The following is a 19422-nucleotide window of genomic DNA, read 5'->3' on the forward strand; positions in this document are numbered from 1 at the left end:
GAGTGTCGAGGAGTCGGGAGGCTCGGGAGTTCGAGTGTCGAGGAGTCGGGAGGCTCGGGAGTTCGAGTGTCGAGGAGTCGGGAGGCTCGGGAGTTCGAGTGTCGAGGAGTCGGGGCAGGTGCAGCAGGCAGGCAAAAAGAAGTAGAAAGAAATCGAAAGGTGACGTCACAGCCAAGGGGGTAAGTGATTGGTAAATAGTTTTTCTTTTTCTTTCTTTATCAGTAAGTAACATTTAGCATTGCTGTTGCCAAATTAAGTTAATCTAAGGGTTAAGTCATGGCAGGAGAGCTGGGACACGTGTTATGCTCCTCCTGTACTATGTGGGAAGTCAGGGACACTTCCGGTGTCCCTGACGACTACGTGTGCGGGAAGTGTATCCGCCTCCAGCTCCTGACGGACCGCATTGTGGCACTGTAGCTGTGGGTGGATTCACTCTGGAGCATCCACGATGCTGAGAATGATGTGAATAGCACGTGTAGCGAGTTGGTCTTACCGCAGGTAAAGGGTACTCAGCCAGATAGGGGATGGGTGACCAACAGGAAGAGCAGTGCAAGGAAGGTAGTGCAGGGGTCCCCTGCGGTCATCCCCCTGCAAAACAGATACACCGCTATAGGTACTGTTGAGGGGGATGACTCATCAGGGGAGGGCAGCAGCAGCCAAAATCATGGCACTGTGGGTGGCTCTGCTGCACAGGAGGGCAGGAAAAAGAGTGGGAGAGCGATAGTGATAGGGGATTCGATTGCAGGGGAATAGATAGGCGTTTCTGCGGCCGCAACCAAGACTCCAGGATGGTATGTTGCCTCCCTGGTGCAAGGGTCAAGGATGTCTCAGAGCAGCTGCAGGACATTCTGAAAAGGGAGAGTGAACAGCCAGTTGTCGTGGTGCATATAGGTACCAACGATATAGGTAAAAAAACAGGATGAGGTCCTACGAGACGAATTTAGGGAGCTAGGAGCGAAATTAAAAAGTAGGACCTCAAAAGTAGTAATCTCAGGATTGCTACCAGTGCCACGTGATAGTCAGAGTAGGAATCGCAGGATAGCTCAGATGAATACGTGGCTTGAGGAGTGGTGCAAGAGGGAGGGATTCAAATTCCTGGGACATTGGTACCAGTTCTGGGGGATCCTGTCACTGCTTTCCAAATGTGCTGCTATTTCATCATTAATGATTGATTCCAACATTTTCCCCACTTCTGATGTCAGGCTAACCGGTCTATAATTACCCGTTTTCTCTCTCCCTCCTTTTTTAAAAACTGGTGTTACATTAGATACCCTCCAATCCATAGGAACTGATCCCGAGTCGATAGACTGTTGGAAAATGATCACCAATGCATCCACTATTTCTAGGGCCACTTCCTTAAAGACTCTGGGATGCAGACTATCAGGCCCCGGGGATTTATCAGCCTTCAATCCCATCAATTTCCCGAACACAATTTCCCGCCTAATAAGGATATCCTTCAATGCCTCCTTCTCACTAGACCCTCGGTCCCCTAGTACTTTCGGAAGGTTATTTGTGTCTTCCTTAGTGAAGACAGAACTAAAGTATTTGTTCAATTGATCTGCCATTTCTTTGTTCCCCATTATAAATTCACCTGAATCAGACTGCAAGGGATCTACATTTTTCTTCACTAATCTTTTTCTCTTCACATATCGATAGAAGCTTTTGCAGTCAGTTTTTATGTTCCCGGCAAGCTTCTTCTCGTATTCTCTCTTCCCCCTCTTAATTAAACCCTTTGTCCTCCTCTGCTGAATTCTAAATTTCTCCCAATCCTCAGGTTTGCTGCTTTTTCTGGCCAATTTATATGCCTCTTCCTTGGATTTAACACTTTCCTTAATTTCCCTTGTTAGCCACGGTTGAGCTACCTTCCCCGTTTTATTTTTACTCCAGACAGGGATGTACAATTGCTGAAGTTCATCCATGTGATCTTTAAATGTTTGCCATTGCCTATCCACCGTCAATCCTTTAAGTATCATTTGCCAGTCTATTCTAGCCAATTCACCTCTCATACCATCGAAGTTACTTTTCCTTAAGTTCAGGTTCCTAGTTTCTGAATTAACTGTGTCACTCTCCATCCTAATAAAGAATTCTACCATGTTATGGTCACTCTTCCCCAAGGGGCCTCGCACAACAAGATTGCTAATTAGTCCTTTCTCATTACACATCACCCAGTCTAGGATGGCCAGCTCCCTCGACATATTGGTCTGGAAAACCATTCCTAATACACTCCAGGAAATCCTCCTCCACCGCATTGCTTCCAGTTTGGTTAGCCCAATCAATATGTAGATTAAAGTCACCCATGATAACTGCTGTACCTTTGTTGCATGCATCCCTTATTTCTTGTTTGATGCCGTCCCCAACCTCACAACTACTGTTTGGTGGTCTGTACACAACTCCCACTCGTGTTTTCTGCCCTTTGGTATTCCGCAGCTCCACCCATACTGATTCCACATCATCCAAGCTAATGTCCTTTCTTACTATTGCATTAATTTCCTCTTTAACCAGCAATGCCACCCTGCCTCCTTTTCCTTTCTGTCAATCCTTCGTGAATGTTGAATACCCCTGGACGTTGAGTTCCCAGCCTTGGTCACCCTGGAGCCATGTCTCCGTGATGCCAATTACATCATACCCGTTAACTGCTATCTGCGCAGTTAATTCGTCCACCTTATTACGAATACTCCTCGAATTGAGGCACAGAGCTTTCAGGAGTTAGATGTAGTCCTTTCTACTAGGCGGATCAAGGGGTATGGTGAGAGAGCAAGAATGGGGTACTGAAGTTGCATGTTCAGCCATGAACTCATTGAATGGCGGTGCAGGCTCGAAGGTCTAAATGGCCTGCACCTGCACCTATTTTCTATGTTTCTATGTTTCTTTCCAACACACTTTGCCCCTTTGGAATTTTGCTGCAATGTGGCCCTTTTTGTTTTTTGCCTTGGGTTTCTCTGCCCTCCACTTTTACTTTTCTTCTTTCTATCTTTTGCTTCTGCCCCCATTCTACTTATCACACACTGGCAGCTGATGAGACGCGTGGACACAAACTCCAAGTTTGAACGAGTGATAGCTTAGTGGGCAGTAGCTTGTCAGGCCTTTGATCAGCAAATCTGCTGAATTCCCATCGTCCAATCCCAACTCTACAATCCTCCACCTCATGACTCCATTCTCCTGGCTCTGGCCTGTCGAGCACCTAATTCCCGTGTCCGCCCATTGGTAATAAATCTTTCTGCCGCATGGGATCTACTCTTTGGGATTCGCTTCAATCTTCTCTGTCTTCCCACTGCCACAGCCAATCACGTCATCCCACCTTTCCATGCCAGGCACTTACTCCTGCTTCACTGCCATGCATTCTGCCATTCATTCCTGCTACTGTCCTTCCCACTACCATCCACGCCCTCCCTCCCGACACTGCTATCCATTTCCCTCAACTTCCTGCTGCTGTCCATTGTCCCCTCCCTCTAACAGCCTCCCATTCTTTTCTCCCTCTTCCACTGCCATCCATTCTCTCATCTCTCCTTGACATCCATTTTCCTGCCTGCTCTCGCTATCCATTTTGTTTCCCTGACCATTTATTCCCCCCTCCCCCGCTTCTCCCTGTGTTTGCCAATGAATGCACTGGACAGATGCATCACTAATGGCCTGCACTGCTGCCTTTCATCAGAATGTGAGTATCTGCCCACACTGAGACAGATATCCTGGCCATTAGCACTGAGACAGATATCCTGGCCATTAGCACTGAGAGAGTGCTGAGAGGAGAGAGCAGGACTGGGGGGCACTATGGGGCCTGACTGTGACGATTTTTGTTCTGATACACTAACACGCTGACTGGGACCCCAAAACCCCAAAACATTGTCTGCCCCTGCAAAGCACCGATGGTTGGCAACTGAGTCCAAATCAAATCACAGGCGCTCTCTCGAATGAGGATGACTTGACAATGAGAATGAGAATGAGAATGAGGATTGACAAATCTTCTGGAATTTTTTGAGGATGCAACTAGTAGAGTGGACAAGGGAGAACCAGTGGCTGTGGTGTATTTGGACTTTCAAAGGGTTTTGAAAGAGGTCCCACACGAGAGATTGGTGTGCAAAATTAAAGTACATGGTATTGGGGGTAATGTACTGACGTGGATAGAGAACTGGTTGGAAGACAGGAAGCAGAGTTGGGATAAACGGGTCCTTTTCAGAATGGCAGGCAGTGACTAGTGGAGTGCCGCAGGGCTCAGTGCTGGGACCACAGCTATTTACAATATACAGTAATGATTTAGATGAAGGAATTGAGTGTAATATCTCCAAGTTTGCAGATGACATTAAGCTGGGTGGCGATGTGAGCTGTGGAGGGGAGGCTAAGAGGCTGCAGGGTGATTTAGACAGGTTAGGTGAGTGGGCAAATGCATGGCAGATGCAGTATAATGTGGATAAATGTGAGGTTATCCACTTTGGGGGCAAAAACACGAAGGCAGAATATTATCTGAATGGTGGCAGATTAGGAAAGGGGGAGGTGCAACGAGACCTGGGTGTCATGGTTCATCAGTCATTGAAAGTTGGCATACAGGTTCAGCAGGTGGTGAAGAAGGCAAATGGTATGTTGGCCTTCATAGCTAGGGGATTTGATTTATAGAGCAGGGAAGTCTTACTGCAGTTGTACAGGGCCTTGGTGATGCCTCACCTGGAATATTGTGTTCAGTTTTGGTCTCCTAATCTGAGGAAGGACGTTCTTGCTATTGAGGGAGTGCAGCAAAGGTTCACCAGACTGATTCCAGGGATGGCGAGACTGACATATGAGGAGAGACTGGATCAACTGGGCCTTTATACACTGGAATTTAGAAGGATGAGAGGGGATCTCATAGAAACTTACAAGATTCTGACGGGACTGGACAGGTTAGATGCGGGAAGAATGTTCCCGATGATGGGGAAGTCCAGAATCAAGGGACACAGTCTTAGGATAAGGGGTAGGCCATTTAGGACTGAGATAAGGAGAAACTTCTTCACTCAGAGAGTTGTTAAGCTGTGGAATTCCCTACCGCAGAGTTTTGTTGATGCCAGTTCATTGGATATATTCAAGAGGGAGTTAAATATGGCCCTTACAGCTAAAGGGATCAAGGGGTATGGAGAGAAAGCAGGAAAGGGTTACTGAGGGAATGTTCAGCCATGATCTTATTGAATGGTGGTACAGGCTCGAAGGGCCGAATGGCCTACTCTTGCACCTATTTTCTATGTTTCTATGTTTCCACATGGGTCCACAGGTGTTTCAATGAAGGACCCGATGTTCCAGTCCTGAACTTCAACTGAAGGGGTGGAAAATGTCAGTGCGTGGATTTGTTTAACGTGTGGTGCCCGTTGCACATCAGCCACCACACGGGCTTAACAGAGCTAGGCCTTTATCCAGTGGCAAGAGTTAACCAGGACGACTGGAGACCTGCTCTGCTGCACCGACCTAATACATGCACATATCGCAGTGTGGGCTGGTCCGTGTGGCCACAATCTCTCGCCACTCCTCCACCACAAACATTCGGGGGGGCCGGGGGTGACCAAATAGGTGCAGACACCCAAACCAGGTGCCATTCAGGACACAACTATGAGTGTGTGTATGCCATCACAACTGAGTAATCAGGCTCGATGGGTTCACATGGAGCTTGTTCGATTGAATATCTTTGGATCTGCAATTTTTTACAAAGCAGTTGGTTCTCCAGAACTGTTACAAATTTCACCCTTGGCAGGACAAATCTGGTTTGTGGTATTCACCCTGTAGTTATAGGATGTAGTCGTAGGTATGGGACCAGCAGTAAATCAGGACAAACCTGGTTTGTGGTATTCACCCTGTAGTTATAGGATGTAGTCGGAGGTATGGGACCAGCAGTAAATCAGGACAAATCTGGTTTGTGGTATTCACCCTGTAGTTATAGGATGTAGTCGGAGGTATGGGACCAGCAGTAAATCAGGACAAACCTGGTTTGTGGTATTTACCCTGTAGTTATAGGATGTAGTCGGAGGTATGGGACCAGCAGTAAATCAGGACAAATCTGGTTTGTGGTATTCACCCTGTAGTTATAGGATGTAGTCGGAGGTATGGGACCAGCAGTAAATCTGGTCTTGTCTGGGAATAATGGAAGTGTCAGCCAGGTCACCTGCACTCCCATTTTCCATTTGCTGTGCCTGTTTCTGACTCCACATTGAGTTGATTGGTCTGTGATCGCTTGTTTAAAATCATTTCAGAACCCTTTAAAACTTGCCTTCACAACCTTGCTGATAAACACTCTTCTAGTCTCTGAATTCCATTCACATTATTGACTCCTACGTGACATGGTGTTGCTTGGAGCTCGTTCATGCTGCTCCCAGTTTGTTATAATGCAGGCCTCCGTTTATAGATTACAAAGTCAACACCTTTTGGTCTTTGGAGAAATAAACTGTAAGCTTTCTTGTCGGCTGGTTATACTCGTTACCAACACCTTCCCTAACCCCATGTCTCGCAATGTTTGGGAAATATTGAGTGTTTGTTCACCCAAACAATGAAGTGACTGCCAAGTTTCCTGGTCCAATCTTTCACATCCACCTCTCTGACACATTTCAAACCTCTTTCTCCACTTGTCCTATCGTGTCCTGAGTTGTGAAACTCAAAGACTGGGAAAGGAAATCAGCTCTCAGACTGTGCTTTGCTCCCTCTGTGACTGTGTTTATCTGCAGGCCCCAGAACACTCTCTCTTTCATCAGCCTGTTTCCTTATGGCACGTTCTCAGTGGCTGGACGGCATTTTTATCAAGTTGGGGATATCCTTTACTTCATGCTTCTCTCCACGCACTGTACAAGACTGATTGGATCGGACTTTTTTTGGTTATACATTTAAGGAAAATGTGTAGATTACTGAATAACAACGCCGTCATCCCAGAGAATTCTTAAACCAGCATCAGCAATGTATTGGACAATGTAACTATCATTTGTATTTTGTTGTAGAACTCCGGAGATCGTCTGGAGGATCCAAATGCCACGTACATGGTAAGAAACTCCAAATTCAGAACGTTAATACATTCCAAATAACCCTTCATTGGGCACGTGTTACTAGATTGCTGATTCTATCATTGCTCTGTTCCCTGTTAGGCATTACAGCAACCGGATCAGTCCATATACAGTGAGCTTAAAGGTATGTTTCTCTCACACTTGACAAGGGTAGAGGCAAAGCGTGTGATATCGGTCACTTTTTGTATAAATGGCGAAACTGTGGGAAACCTAAAATGGATCCATAGCAGCAACACTGCCTGGAATAGACCGAGAGCAATGGGCCCAGTGTGGTAACGGGCCATCAGTAGCCCAGTACGGTGATGGATTGAATGTTGTGTGGTGATGAACAGCTTTCACTAAATCATTAACACCCACAGCCGCACACACACAAATCCTCTCCTTTGTTCACACTGAGTATTGTAACCAGGTTAAAAGTAGCCAGCACACTTCATTTTCTGATTCAACATTTTCCATTGGTGTCGAGGGTTAAGCAAGTTATTGGGCCTGATTTTTCCAACAAGAGCTATGTCACATTAATTCTGGGAAAATAGACCATAATAATCAAGGAAAAGCTACATACTAGCCGGCCACTTACACTCCGATAACCAGTCATTACTTGTCACTGTTATTTCAGAGATAAACACATCTCCCGCTGATCAATTTTTCAACCTCAGAATGATACAGGGACTGAAAGGGTTAAATGATTGCATCAATTGGATTGTATTGCCTTCAGTTTCGAAGGTCGAGGGGTGATCTAATCGAGGTGTTAAAATGTTAAAGGGATTCTGTAAAGTCCTTACTCTACTGCATGAAACCACACGGGGCACCTTCCAGGGACAAGGCCACTACGTGACCTGAACTCTTTATTTAGTCCTCCAGAATTGATGACCCTGTGTGGGACCTCCCTTTATATACCTGAGTGATCAGGTAAGGAGTGTCTCCCACAAGTTCACCCCTTGTGGTCAAGGTGTGCATCTCAGTTGAGTGCATACAGTAATACAGTGGTGTTACATTGTAGTTACAAACATGACATCACCTTCCCCCCACCCCCAAAGTCTTATTGGGATCATAGGTTCAGTCTTTCAGGTGGTCTACGCTCCCTCGTGGAGCGCTGCAGTTGGGGCTCTGGTTGTTGAACACTGACGTGAGTGTCTGTCCCCTGTGGTGATTCCGGCCTGTCCGGGCTGACCTCAGGGACTGTGCATTCTTCTGATTGTTTTTGTTGCACATTCACTGGCGGTAGTGTGAGCTCCATCTCATGGTCTTCTTCAGCTTCCTGCGTGTCATTGCTGAACCTTTTCTTTACTTGGTCCAGATGCTTTCGGCATATCTGGCCATTGTTGAGTTGACTCTATTCCCTTCTTTGTCTATTACAGTACCCTCGAGCCATTTGGGTCCCATTGCGTGATTGAGGACGAATACAGGATCATTTATTTCTATACATCTCCCCCTCGAATTACGGTCATGGTACTCGTTTTGTGACTTGCGCTTGCCCTCAACTATGTCAGTCAGGACTGGGTGGATGAGGGACAACCGAGTTTGGAGTGTCCGTTTCTTTAGTAACTCCGCGGGCGGGACCACCGTGAGCGAGTGCGGGCGGGATCTATAGGCCAGCAGGAGGCGCGATAGGTGGCATTGTAGGGAGGGTCCTTGAATCCTGAGCATACCTTGCTTAACGATTTAGACCGCACGTTCCGCCTGGCCATTGGAGGCTGGCTTCAATGATGCAGTCCTGAAATCGTTGATGCCATTGCCTGACATAAACTGCCGGAATTCATAACTTGTGAAACACGGGCCATTGTCACTAACCAGGAGTCTGGCAAGCCATGGGTTGCGAAGATCGCACGTAGGCTTTCCACGGTGGTGGATGATGTGCATGAATTCAGGATGATGCAGTCGATCTATTTCGAGTACGCATCTACAACGATAAGGAACATCTTACCCATGAACGGGCCCGTGTAGTCAACGTGAATGCGTGACCATAGCTTGGTGGGCCAGGGCCACTGGCTGAGTGGGGCCTCCCTGGGGGCATTACCCAGCTGGGAACATGTCGTGCACCTTCAAACACAGTGTTGCAGGTCTGAGTCAATTTCAGGCCACCAAACGTGTGACCGGGCAATGGCCTTCATCATCACAATGCCTGGGTGCTCTCTGTGGAGTTCCCTGATGAACGCCTCCCTGCCCTTCTGGGGCATAACTACCCGGCTGCCCCATAGTAGGCAGTCAGCTTGGACAGAAAGCTCATCCATCCGCCTGTGGAACGGGCGCCCAATCCCCAGTCAGGACACATTTCTTAATCAGGGATAGGAGGGGATCCCTCTTTGTCCAGATTTTGATCTGGCGGGCTGTGATGGGGGAGCCTGCACTGCTGAAAGCATCGACAGCCATGACCATCTCAGCGCTTTGCTCAGCTGCCCCCTCAGTGGTGGCCAGTGGAAGCCTGATGAGCGCGTCAGCGCAATTTTCAGTGCCAGGCCGGTGCCGGATGGAGTAGTCATAGGTAGCCAGCGTGAGAGCCCATCGCTGTATGTGAGCTGATGCGTTGGCATTGACAGGCTTGCTGTCTGACAACAGGGATGTGAGTGGCTTATGGTCCATTTCCAATTCAAACTTTCTACCAAAGAGGTACTGATGCATTTCTTTACACCATAGACACATGCGAGCACTTCCTTCTCAACCATCCCATACCCGCTTTCTGCTTGAGAGAGCGACCTGGAGGCATAAGCCACAGGTTGTAGCTGACTCTCAGCATTACCCTGCTGCAACACGCACCCAACCCCATAGGACGAAGCATCACAAGTCAGAACTAAACTTTTACAGGGGTCATACAGGGTCAACAGCTTGTTAGAACACAGTAGGTTTCGCGCTCGATCGAAAGCACATTCCTGACAGTCCCCCCAAAACCAATTGCAGCCCTTACGCAGGAGCACGTGTAGCGGCTCCAACAACGTGCTCAAGTTCGGCAGAAAGTTCCCGAAATAGTTCAACAGTCCCAGGCATGAACGCAGCTCCGATGTGTTGCAGGGCCTGGGTGCTCGTCGAATCGCCTCTGTTTTGGATTCGGTGGGCCAAATCCCATCTGCAGCAACCCTCCTGCTCAGAAACTCAACCTCGGGAGCTAAAAACATGCATTTAGATTTCTTGAGTCGCAGGCCTACCCGGTCCAGTCGGCGTAGCACCTCCTCCAGGTTGTGGAGGTGTTCCTCGGTGTCTCGACCCGTGATGAGGATGTCGTCCTGGAATACAATCGTGCCAGGAATTGATTTAAGCAGGCTTTCCATGTTGCGTTGAAAGATCGCGGCCGCTGATCGAATGCCAAACGGGCACCTGTTATACGCAAACAGTCCCTTGTGCGTGGTGATGGTGATCAGCAGTTCAGATTCGTCGGCCAGTTCCTGGGTCATATAGGCTGATTGAGGTCCAACTTGGTGAACAGCTTGCTGCCTGCCAGCGTGGCGAAGAGGTCCTCCGCTCTTGGGAGCGGGTATTGGTCTTGTAGGGACACCCGATTGATGGTGGCCTTGTAGTCGCCACAGATCCTGACAGAACCATCTGCTTTCAGAACGGGGACAATGGGGCTCGCCCAGTCGCTGAATTCAACAGGCGAGACGATGCCCTCTCTCAACAGCTGGTCCAATTCGCTCTCAATTTTCTCCCGCATCACATACGGCACCGCTCTGGCTTTGTGGTGCACTGGCCTGGCGTTTGGGGTGATGTGTATCACTACTTTGGTGCCTTTGAATGTCCCGACGCCAGGTTGGAACAGTGACTTGAATTGTTGTAGGACTTATGAGGACCACGGATGACATTGCGTGAACATCCCCCCATTTCCAGTTCATCTCGGCTAACCAGCTCCTCCCAACAATGCGGGCCCATTTCCCGGGACAATCCAGAGCGGCAGCCGGTTCACCGAGCCATTGTGTGTGACAGCCAACATTGCACTGCCTAGCACCGGAATGATTTCTTTGGTTTACGTCCTTAATTGCGTCTCGATGAGTTGTAATTTGGGTCTGCTGGCTTTGCGTGGCCATAATTTCGCGAATTGCTGAACGCTAATGAGTGACTGGCTGGCCCCCGTGTCCAGCTCCATGTGTACCGGGATGCTGTTCAACAAAACCCTCATCATCATTGGTGGCGTTTTGGTGTATGAAATGTGAATATTCACCGCATGGACCCGCTGAACCTCGGCATCCATCGGTTTGCCCCAAAAGTCATCCTGCCTCACAGAACCCTCTTTTGGTCCATCTGCCTCAAATATCAGTCTGGTTGCAGGCTTTCTGCACAGACGGGCTAAATGGCCACTGAGGTTGCAGTTTCTGCAAACGAACTGTTGGAACCTGCAAGATCTGGCTGAGTGTTTTCCCCCACACCTCCAACACAAGTTAAAGTTTCCATTGTTGGGGACGAAAGGGCTGTGGCCAGTGATTCCGCGCTGACTGTCCCTTTGACTGCTCTTAAGTACCCTATTAGTGGGTGTCAATGGCTCCATCCCGGGCCACATTGTCCACTGTGATGGCGTGAACGTCCGTTCAGCCTGCCATTGTCTTTGTTGAGGTCCTACTCTGGGGTCTATTGCTGCCTGGGGAGTGTCGGACTGCCCCTGCCTGCCTGCGGGGCTCTGAGTAGCATGGAGGACGTTGACGCCCTGATCCATCGCCGTGTTGGAGACAGAATTGCGCGCGTAAATCATTTTCGTCTCTTCCTCCCCCGCCATGAAAGTCTGAGCCAACAACGCCGCCGCTTCAAGGTCAAGTCCTTGGTCTCAATTAACTTGTGAAAGATTCTCACATGACCGATACCTTCAATAAAGAAGACCCTTAGCATCTCCCCACTGCAGGCATCTGTGAACTTACAGAGGCTGGTCAAACGCCAGAGGTCCACTACAAAGTCCGGTATGCTCTGCCCTTCACAATGTGTAGAATCTGTGTCGAGCCATGTGTATGCTGCTCACCAGCTTGAGGTGCTCCCCAATCAACTTGCTAAGCTCCTCAAAGGTTTTGTCCGACGGCTTCTCAGGTGCCAGGAAGTCCTTCATGAGCGCATAAGTCTTTGGTCCACAGCTGGTCAAGAGATGAGCCCGACGCTTGTCGGCCGCTGCATCCCCCAGCCAGTCTTTCGTCACAAAACTCTGCTGAAGCCTCTCAACAAAATCGTCCCAGTCTTCCCCAACATAGTACCGTTCATCTGTGTTACCGGTGGCCATTCTCGTGGGTCGTGAGTTCCCGTTTCTCGTCGCCAATGTAAAGTCCTTACTCCACTGCATGAAACCACACGAGGCACATTCCAGGGACAAGGCTACTACGTGACCTGAACTCTTTATTCAGTACTCCAGAAGTGATGACCCTGTGTGTGACCTCCCTTTATATACCTGTGTGATCAGGTAAGGAGTGTCTCCCACAAGTTCACCCCTTGTGGTCAAGGTGTGCATCTCAGTTGAGTGCATACAGTAATACAGTGGTGTTACATTGCAGTTACAAAATGACAGATTTGATGGGGTAGATTGAGAGAAACTATTTTCTCTGATGGGAGAATTAAGAACAAGACGGCATAATCTTAAAATGAGAGTTGAGGAGGGAAACAGTTCCAGCAGCAGTCCCTGATGGTGATCAGGAGTGGCAATGTGACCAGATTTTATCCCTCTCCAGCCCATGGCTCCTCAACTGCCACTGTTGGAGACAACACAGATCATTATTACTGAAACATGGCTGAAAGGGCAGGACTGGCAGCATAACATTCCTGGTTACAGGGTTTTCAGACGTGATAGAGAGGGAGATAAAAAGGAGGGGGGGTCCCAATATTGGTTAAAGAAACAATTACAACTGTGAGGAGGGATGATACATTAGAAAGATCATCAAATAAGTCCATATGGGTTCAACTGAAGATCAAAAAAGAGCCAATTACACTGCTGGGAGTGTATTATAGGCCCCCAAACAGTCAGAGGGGACAGGAGAACAAATATGGCCACATTTCTGAGAAGTGCAAAAACAATAGGCAGTAATAGTAGGGGATTTCAACTACCCTAACATGAACTGGGATAGCATCAGTGTAAAAGGTATAGAGAGCACAGAATTCACAAAATGCAATCGAGAACATTTATAGCCAACACACAGCAAACCCAACAAGAGAGAGGCGGTTCTGGCCTTAGTTTTAGGGAATGATGCTGGAGAGGTGGAAGGGGTATCAATGGGGGAGCATTTTGGTGATAGTGATCATAATTCAGTTAGATTTAGTGTAGTTATGGAAAGGAGAAAGATAAACCAAGAGTAAAAGTTCTCAGTTGGGGAAAGGCCAATTTTAATAAGCTGAGATGTGACTTAGCAAAAGTGGAGTGGAAACAGCGACAAAGGTAAATCAGTGTTGGGGCAGTGGGAGGCATTCAAGGAGGAGATAGTGGTGGTTCAGAGCAAATATGTTCTCTCAAAGAAAAAGGGTGGGACTCCCACATCTAGAGCTCCCCAGATGTCAAGGGAGATACAGGGTGGGATAAGGCAAAAAAGGGAAGCTTATATTGGATACCGAGAGTTAGAAAGTGCAGAGGTGACATTAAAAAGGGAATTCAGAAAGCAAAGAGAGGGTTTGAAAAAATATTGGCAAGTAAAATCGCGGAAAACCCAAAGATGTTTTATAAATACATAAAGAGCAAGAGGATAACGAAAAAAAGAGTAGGGTCTATTAGAGACCATAAAGGTAACCTGTGTGTGGAGGTGGAAGACATGGGTATGGGTCTTGATGAATACGTTGCATCTGTCCTCACAAAAGAGAGGGATGATGCAGACATTGTAGTTAAGGAGGAGGAGTGTAATATATTAGATGAGATAAATATAGTGAGACAGGAGATATAAGGGGGTTTAGCATCTTTGAAAGTGGATAAATTGCCAGGCCTGGATGAAATGCATCCCAGGCTGTTAAGAGAAGCAAGGAAGGAAATAGCGGAGGCTCTGACCATCATTTTTCAATCCTCTCAGGCTACATGTGTGGTACTGGAGGACTGCTAATGTTGTACCGTTGTTTAAAAAGGGAGAAAGGGATAGACCAAGTAATTACAGCCCAGTCAGCCTAACCACGGTGGTGGGGAAATTGTTGGCAAAAGTTCTGAGGGACAATATTAATTAATCATCATTTAAAAAGGCATGGATTAACCAAGGATAATCAGCATGGATTTGTTAAGGGAAGGTCGTGTCTGACTTACTTGATTGAGTTTTTTGAGGAGGTAACGAGGATGTTTGATGAGAGTAGTGCTTGTCTGCATGGATTTTTAGCAAGGCCTTTGACAAGATCCCACATGGCAAACTGGTCAGGAAAGTAAAAGCCCAGAGGATCCAAGGGGAAGTGGCAAGTTGGATCCAAAATTGTCTCAGTGGCAGGAAGCAAAGGGTAATGGCCAACGGGTGTATTTGTGACTGGAAGGCTGTTTCCAATGGGGTTCCACAGGGCTCAGTACTGGGGCCCTTGCTTTTTGTAGTATGCGTCAATGATTTATATTCCAATGTAGTTTGAAGATGATATAAAATTGACCGTGTGGTTGACAGTGAAGAAGAAAGCTTCAGACAAGTGGGAGAAAGGTGGCAAATGGAAATCACCCCAGAGAAATATCAGGTATTCCATTTGAGGATGGCTAACAAGGCAAGGGAATACACAATAAATGGTAGGACACTGAGAGGTGTAGAGGGACAGAGGGACCTTGGAGTGTATGTCTGCAGATCCCTGAAGGTAGCAGGAAGGTAACAGCAGGACCCACCTCCCCACCCCTGACCCAGCCATTCCCACCCCCGACCCCCGACCCAGCCACCCCTGACCCCCGACCGAGCCACCCCCGCCCCTGACCCCTCCCCACCTCCCGACCCTCCCCCCGACCTTCCCTACCCCCCCGACCCCCGACCCTCCCCCACCCCGGACCTTCCCCACCCCCCAGACCCCCGGCCCGCCCCCACCCCCCGACCCTCCCCCACCCCCAACCTTCCTCCACCCCTCCCCCCAGACCCCCGACCCACCCACCCCCGATCCTCCCCCCCGATCTTCCCCAGACCCCCGGCCCGCCCCCACCCCCCCCCCGACCCTCCCCCACCCCTGACCCGACTACCGACCCTCCTCCACCCCCGACCCTCCCCCCACCCCCCCAGACCGCCCCCATCCCCCAGACCCTCCCCCACCCCGGACCTTCCCCACCCCCCAGACCCCCGGCCCGCCCCCGACCCTCCTCCACCCCCAACCCTCCCCCCCACCCACCCACCCACCCCCGACCCTCCCCCCCCGATCTTCCCCAGACCCCCGGCCCACTCCCACCCCCCCGACCCTCCCCCACCCCTGACCCGACCCACCGACCCTCCTCCACCCCCGACCCTCCCCCACCCCCCCCGGCCCGCCCCCATCCCCCAGACCCTCCCCCACCCCCCAGACCCCTGACCTTCCCCCATCCCCCAGACCCCTGACCCTCCCCCACCCCCCTGACCCCCGACCCTCCTCTACCCCGTGACCCTCCCCCACCCCCCTGACCCCCGACCCTCCCCCCTCCTCCACCACTCTCCCCCACCCCCTGACCTTCGACCTACCCCCACCCATCAGAGAGCTGCGGAAGCTGGGATATTGAATAAATTTAAGACAGAGATAGACAGTTTCTTAACCGATAATGGAATAAAGGGTTATGGGGGGCGGGCAGGGAAGTGGAGCTGTGTCCATGATCGGATCAGCCACGATCGTATTAAATGGCAGAGCAGGCTCGAGGGGCCATATGGCCTACTCCTGCTCCTGTTCTTATTCCTGATAAAGTGGTTCAGAAGGCAAACGGGATACTTGCCCTTATTAGCCGAGGCATAGAATATAAGAGCAGGGAGATTATGCTAGAACTGTATAAAACACTTGTTCGGCCACAGTTCTGCGGACAGTTCTGCTCACTGCATTACAGGAAAAATGTGATTGCACCAGAGAGGGTACAGAGGAGATTTACCAGAATTTTGCCAGGAATGGAGAATTTTAGTTATGAGGAAAGATTGGATAGGCTGCGGTTGTTATCTGAGGAGAGCTCAGAGGTGGCTGAGGGGAGACGTGATTGAGGTGTATAAAATTATGAGGGGCCGAGATCGAGTGGAAAGGAAGGACCTATTTCTCCTAGCAGAGGGGTCAATAACAGAGGGCATAGATTTAAAGTCATTGGTAGAAGGATTAGAGGGGAGTTGAAAACTTTTTTCCCCAGAGGGTTGGGGGAACTCTGGAACTCACTGCCTGAAAGGGTGGTAGAGGCAGAAACCCTCGTCACAGTTCAAAAGTACTTGGATATGCTCTTGAAGTGTAACCTATGGGGAGGGCTAACAAGGCTACGGACCGAGAGCTGGACAATGGGATAAGGCTGGATAGCTCTTTGTCAGCCGGCACAGACACACTGGGTCGAATGGCCTCCTTCTGTGACATATATTTCTGATTCACTCAACCCTGAGGCCTTCCCAGTCTGTATGGCTCAGATACGCCCGGGATAAACTCAGACAGTGTCTGAAATTGTCTTTTATTGTCACATTTTGCACTAGATTACTTCAGATAACTGCTTTGTTTTTAATTTTGTTCAAACAGGCAATAAATAAACAGCTGACAGCTGACCCACAGAAGAAGTCCTGCCATAAGATGCTATTCTGGGAGGACGAACATACGATGGACATTTTGAGCAGGAAAGGTTATCAGACCCAACAAACCTGCTCCCCACCTACTCACCAGATACCTCAATCCCTTTTCTCAACAGATTATCTCCTGGACCCATTTATTCTGCCCAAGTTACTCCTGTCTTCCTAACTTGTTTCTCCTGGTATTTGAACAATTTGCTTTGGCACATTCCTTCAGAATCTTATAAAGTTCAACAGATCAAGCTGAAGTTTTCTGTTTTGCAAAGGAAACAATCAAAGCTTCCTTAACTTTTCATAATTTAAATATCCTGGCACCTTGAATAACATGCAGGTGACGGATTTTCAAGTTAAACCATTGTCTCCCCTCCCACCCATCTGAAAGTCTTGGAACAGCTCACTGTTCCCCATCCATCCCTCCCTCATCTCCCACTCACTCCTTCGCTCCTCTCCCCCTCCCTCCCTCGCTCCTCTCCCACCCTCCCTCTCTCCCCACCCTCCCTCTTTCCCCACCCTCCCTCGCTGCTCCCCCTCCCTCGCTACTCTCCCCCCCTCGCTACTCTCCCCCTCCCTCGCTACTCTCCCCCCTTCCCTCCCTCCCTCGCTACTCTCCCCCTCCCTCCCTCGCTACTCTCCCCCTCCCTCTCTACTCTCTCCCTCCCTCCCTCGTCTCCCTCCCTCGTCTCCCTCCCTCCCTCGTCCCCCTGCCTCGTCCCTGTCCCTCCCTCGCTCCTCTCTCCCCCCTCATCTCTCCCTCCCTCATCTCTCCCCCTCATCTCTTCCCCTCCCTCCCTCATCTCTCCCCCTCCCTCATCTCTCCCCCTCACTCCCTCATCTCTCCCCCTCCCCCTCCCTCCCTCATCTCTCCCCCTCCCCCTCCCTCCCTCATCTCTCCCCCTCCCCCTCCCTCCCTCCCTCATCTCTCCCCCCTCCCTCATCTCTCCCCCCTCCCTCCCTCATCTCTCCCCCCTCCCTCCCTCCCTCATCTCTCCCCCCTCCCTCCCTCCCTCATCTCTCCCCCCTCATCTCTCCCTCATCTCTCCCCCCTCCCTCCCTCCCTCATCTCTCCCCCCTCCCTCCCTCCCTCATCTCTCCCCCCTCCCTCCCTCCCTCATCTCTCCCCCCTCCCTCCCTCCCTCATCTCTCCCCCCTCCCTCCCTCCCTCATCTCTCCCCCCTCCCTCCCTCCCTCATCTCTCCCCCCTCCCTCCCTCCCTCATCTCTCCCCCTCCCTCCCTCCCTCATCTCTCCCCCTCCCTCCCTCCCTCATCTCTCCCCCTCCCTCCCTCCCTCATCTCTCCCCCTCCCTCCCTCCCTCATCTCTCCCCCTCCCTCCCTCCCTCATCTCTACCCCTCCCTCCCTCCCTCATCTCTACCCCTCCCTCATCTCTCCCCCTCCCTCCCTCCCTCATCTCTCCCCCTCCCTCCCTCCCTCATCTCCATTCTCCCTCCCTCCCTCATCTCCATTCTCCCTCCCTCCCTCATCTCCATTCTCCCTCCCTCCCTCATCTCCATTCTCCCTCCCTTGTCCCCCTCCGTCGCTCCACTCCCCCTCCTTCCCTTACTCCCTCACTCCTCATTGCTCTTCCCCATAGTCACTCGTTCGCTCCTTTCTCCTTTTGATAATCTTGGCTCTCTCTCTCTCACAATGCTCTCAGGGCTCTCTCTCTCTCAGATGTACTAATATCCCCCGAGGCACACACCTGAAGTATGATTGCTACTTGTTGCGAACTGTATAAAGTGCAACTTTTCTGATCACATAATGTTGGGCACAATTCTCACCAGTGATTTGCGCCGGTTTTTTGCAGCAATTCCTTTTGGCTGAAGTTGAAAAACCAGTTTCCCCAATCAATCTGCAGCAATGTAACTCAGTTACCATTTTTTTAGGTCAGTTTTTTTCAGCCAAAGGGGCGTAACCAGCCACTTCCACCAATTAGGGAAGTTTGGCCAGCTGAGAGTTACTCCAGTTGTGCTTAGGCAAGAGTATGTGGCCTCTGCTGAAAAACCTTCCCTCGAGTTAAGGAAATCGGCGCAGCAAGTGCCCGGACACACACACAATTCAAAAATACATAGCAGCAACTTACCTCCAACCTCACCCGACGGCTGTCCGGTCCCAATTCACACATTGGGGGGGGAGAGAGAGAGCATTGTGTGTGTCCGGGGACCGAGAATGGGACGGAGCGGGAGAATGGGGACTGAGAATGGGACCGGACCGGGAGAATGGGGACTGAGATGGGACGGACCGGGAGAATGGGGACTGAGAATGGGACCGGGAGAATGGGGACTGAGAATGGGACGGACCGGGAGAATGGGGACTGAGAATGGGACGGACCGGGAGAATGGAGACTGAGAATGGGACCGGACCGGGAGAATGGGGACTGAGAATGGGACGGACCGGGAGAATGGGGACTGAGAATGGGACGGACCGGGAGAATGGGGACTGAGAATGGGAAGGACCGGGAGAATGGGGACTGAGAATGGGACGGACCGGGAGAATGGGGATTGAGAATGGGACGGACCGGGAGAATGTGGACTGAGAATGGGACGGACCGGGAGAATGTGGACTGAGAATGGGACGGACCGTGAGAATGGGGACTGAGAATGGGACGGACCGGGAGAATGGGGACTGAGAATGAGACGGACCAGGAGAATGGGGACCGAGAATGGGACGGACCGGAAGAATGGGGACTGAGAATGGGACGGACCGGGAGAATGGGACGGACCGGGAGAATGGGGACTGAGAATGGGACGGACCGGGAGAATGGGGACTGAGAATGGGACGGACCGGGTGAATGGGGACTGAGAATGGGATGGACCGGGAGAATGGGGACTGAG

The 19422-nt window shown here is 50.3% G+C and overlaps 1 protein-coding gene across 2 annotated transcripts in view; it reads left to right on the forward strand.

The window, feature by feature from the left end:
• LOC139255976 (immunoglobulin superfamily member 3-like) overlaps positions 1-17389 on the forward strand; it is a 120978-nt gene extending 103589 nt beyond the window's left edge. Inside the window, exons 6-8 of one of the 2 annotated variants that reach the window (XM_070874060.1) lie at positions 6939-6980; positions 7083-7125; positions 16545-17389. In XM_070874060.1, coding sequence (XP_070730161.1) covers positions 6939-6980; positions 7083-7125; positions 16545-16555 — 96 coding nt within the window. In that variant the 3' untranslated portion in view covers positions 16556-17389. The remainder of the gene's footprint in view (positions 1-6938; positions 6981-7082; positions 7126-16544) is intronic. The other variant, XM_070874058.1, reaches the window with a different exon arrangement.
• Positions 17390-19422: the final 2033 nt, after the last annotated feature.

The sequence above is a fragment of the Pristiophorus japonicus genome, unplaced genomic scaffold (assembly GCF_044704955.1).
Source record: "Pristiophorus japonicus isolate sPriJap1 unplaced genomic scaffold, sPriJap1.hap1 HAP1_SCAFFOLD_660, whole genome shotgun sequence".
Lineage (NCBI taxonomy): Eukaryota > Metazoa > Chordata > Chondrichthyes > Pristiophoridae > Pristiophorus > Pristiophorus japonicus.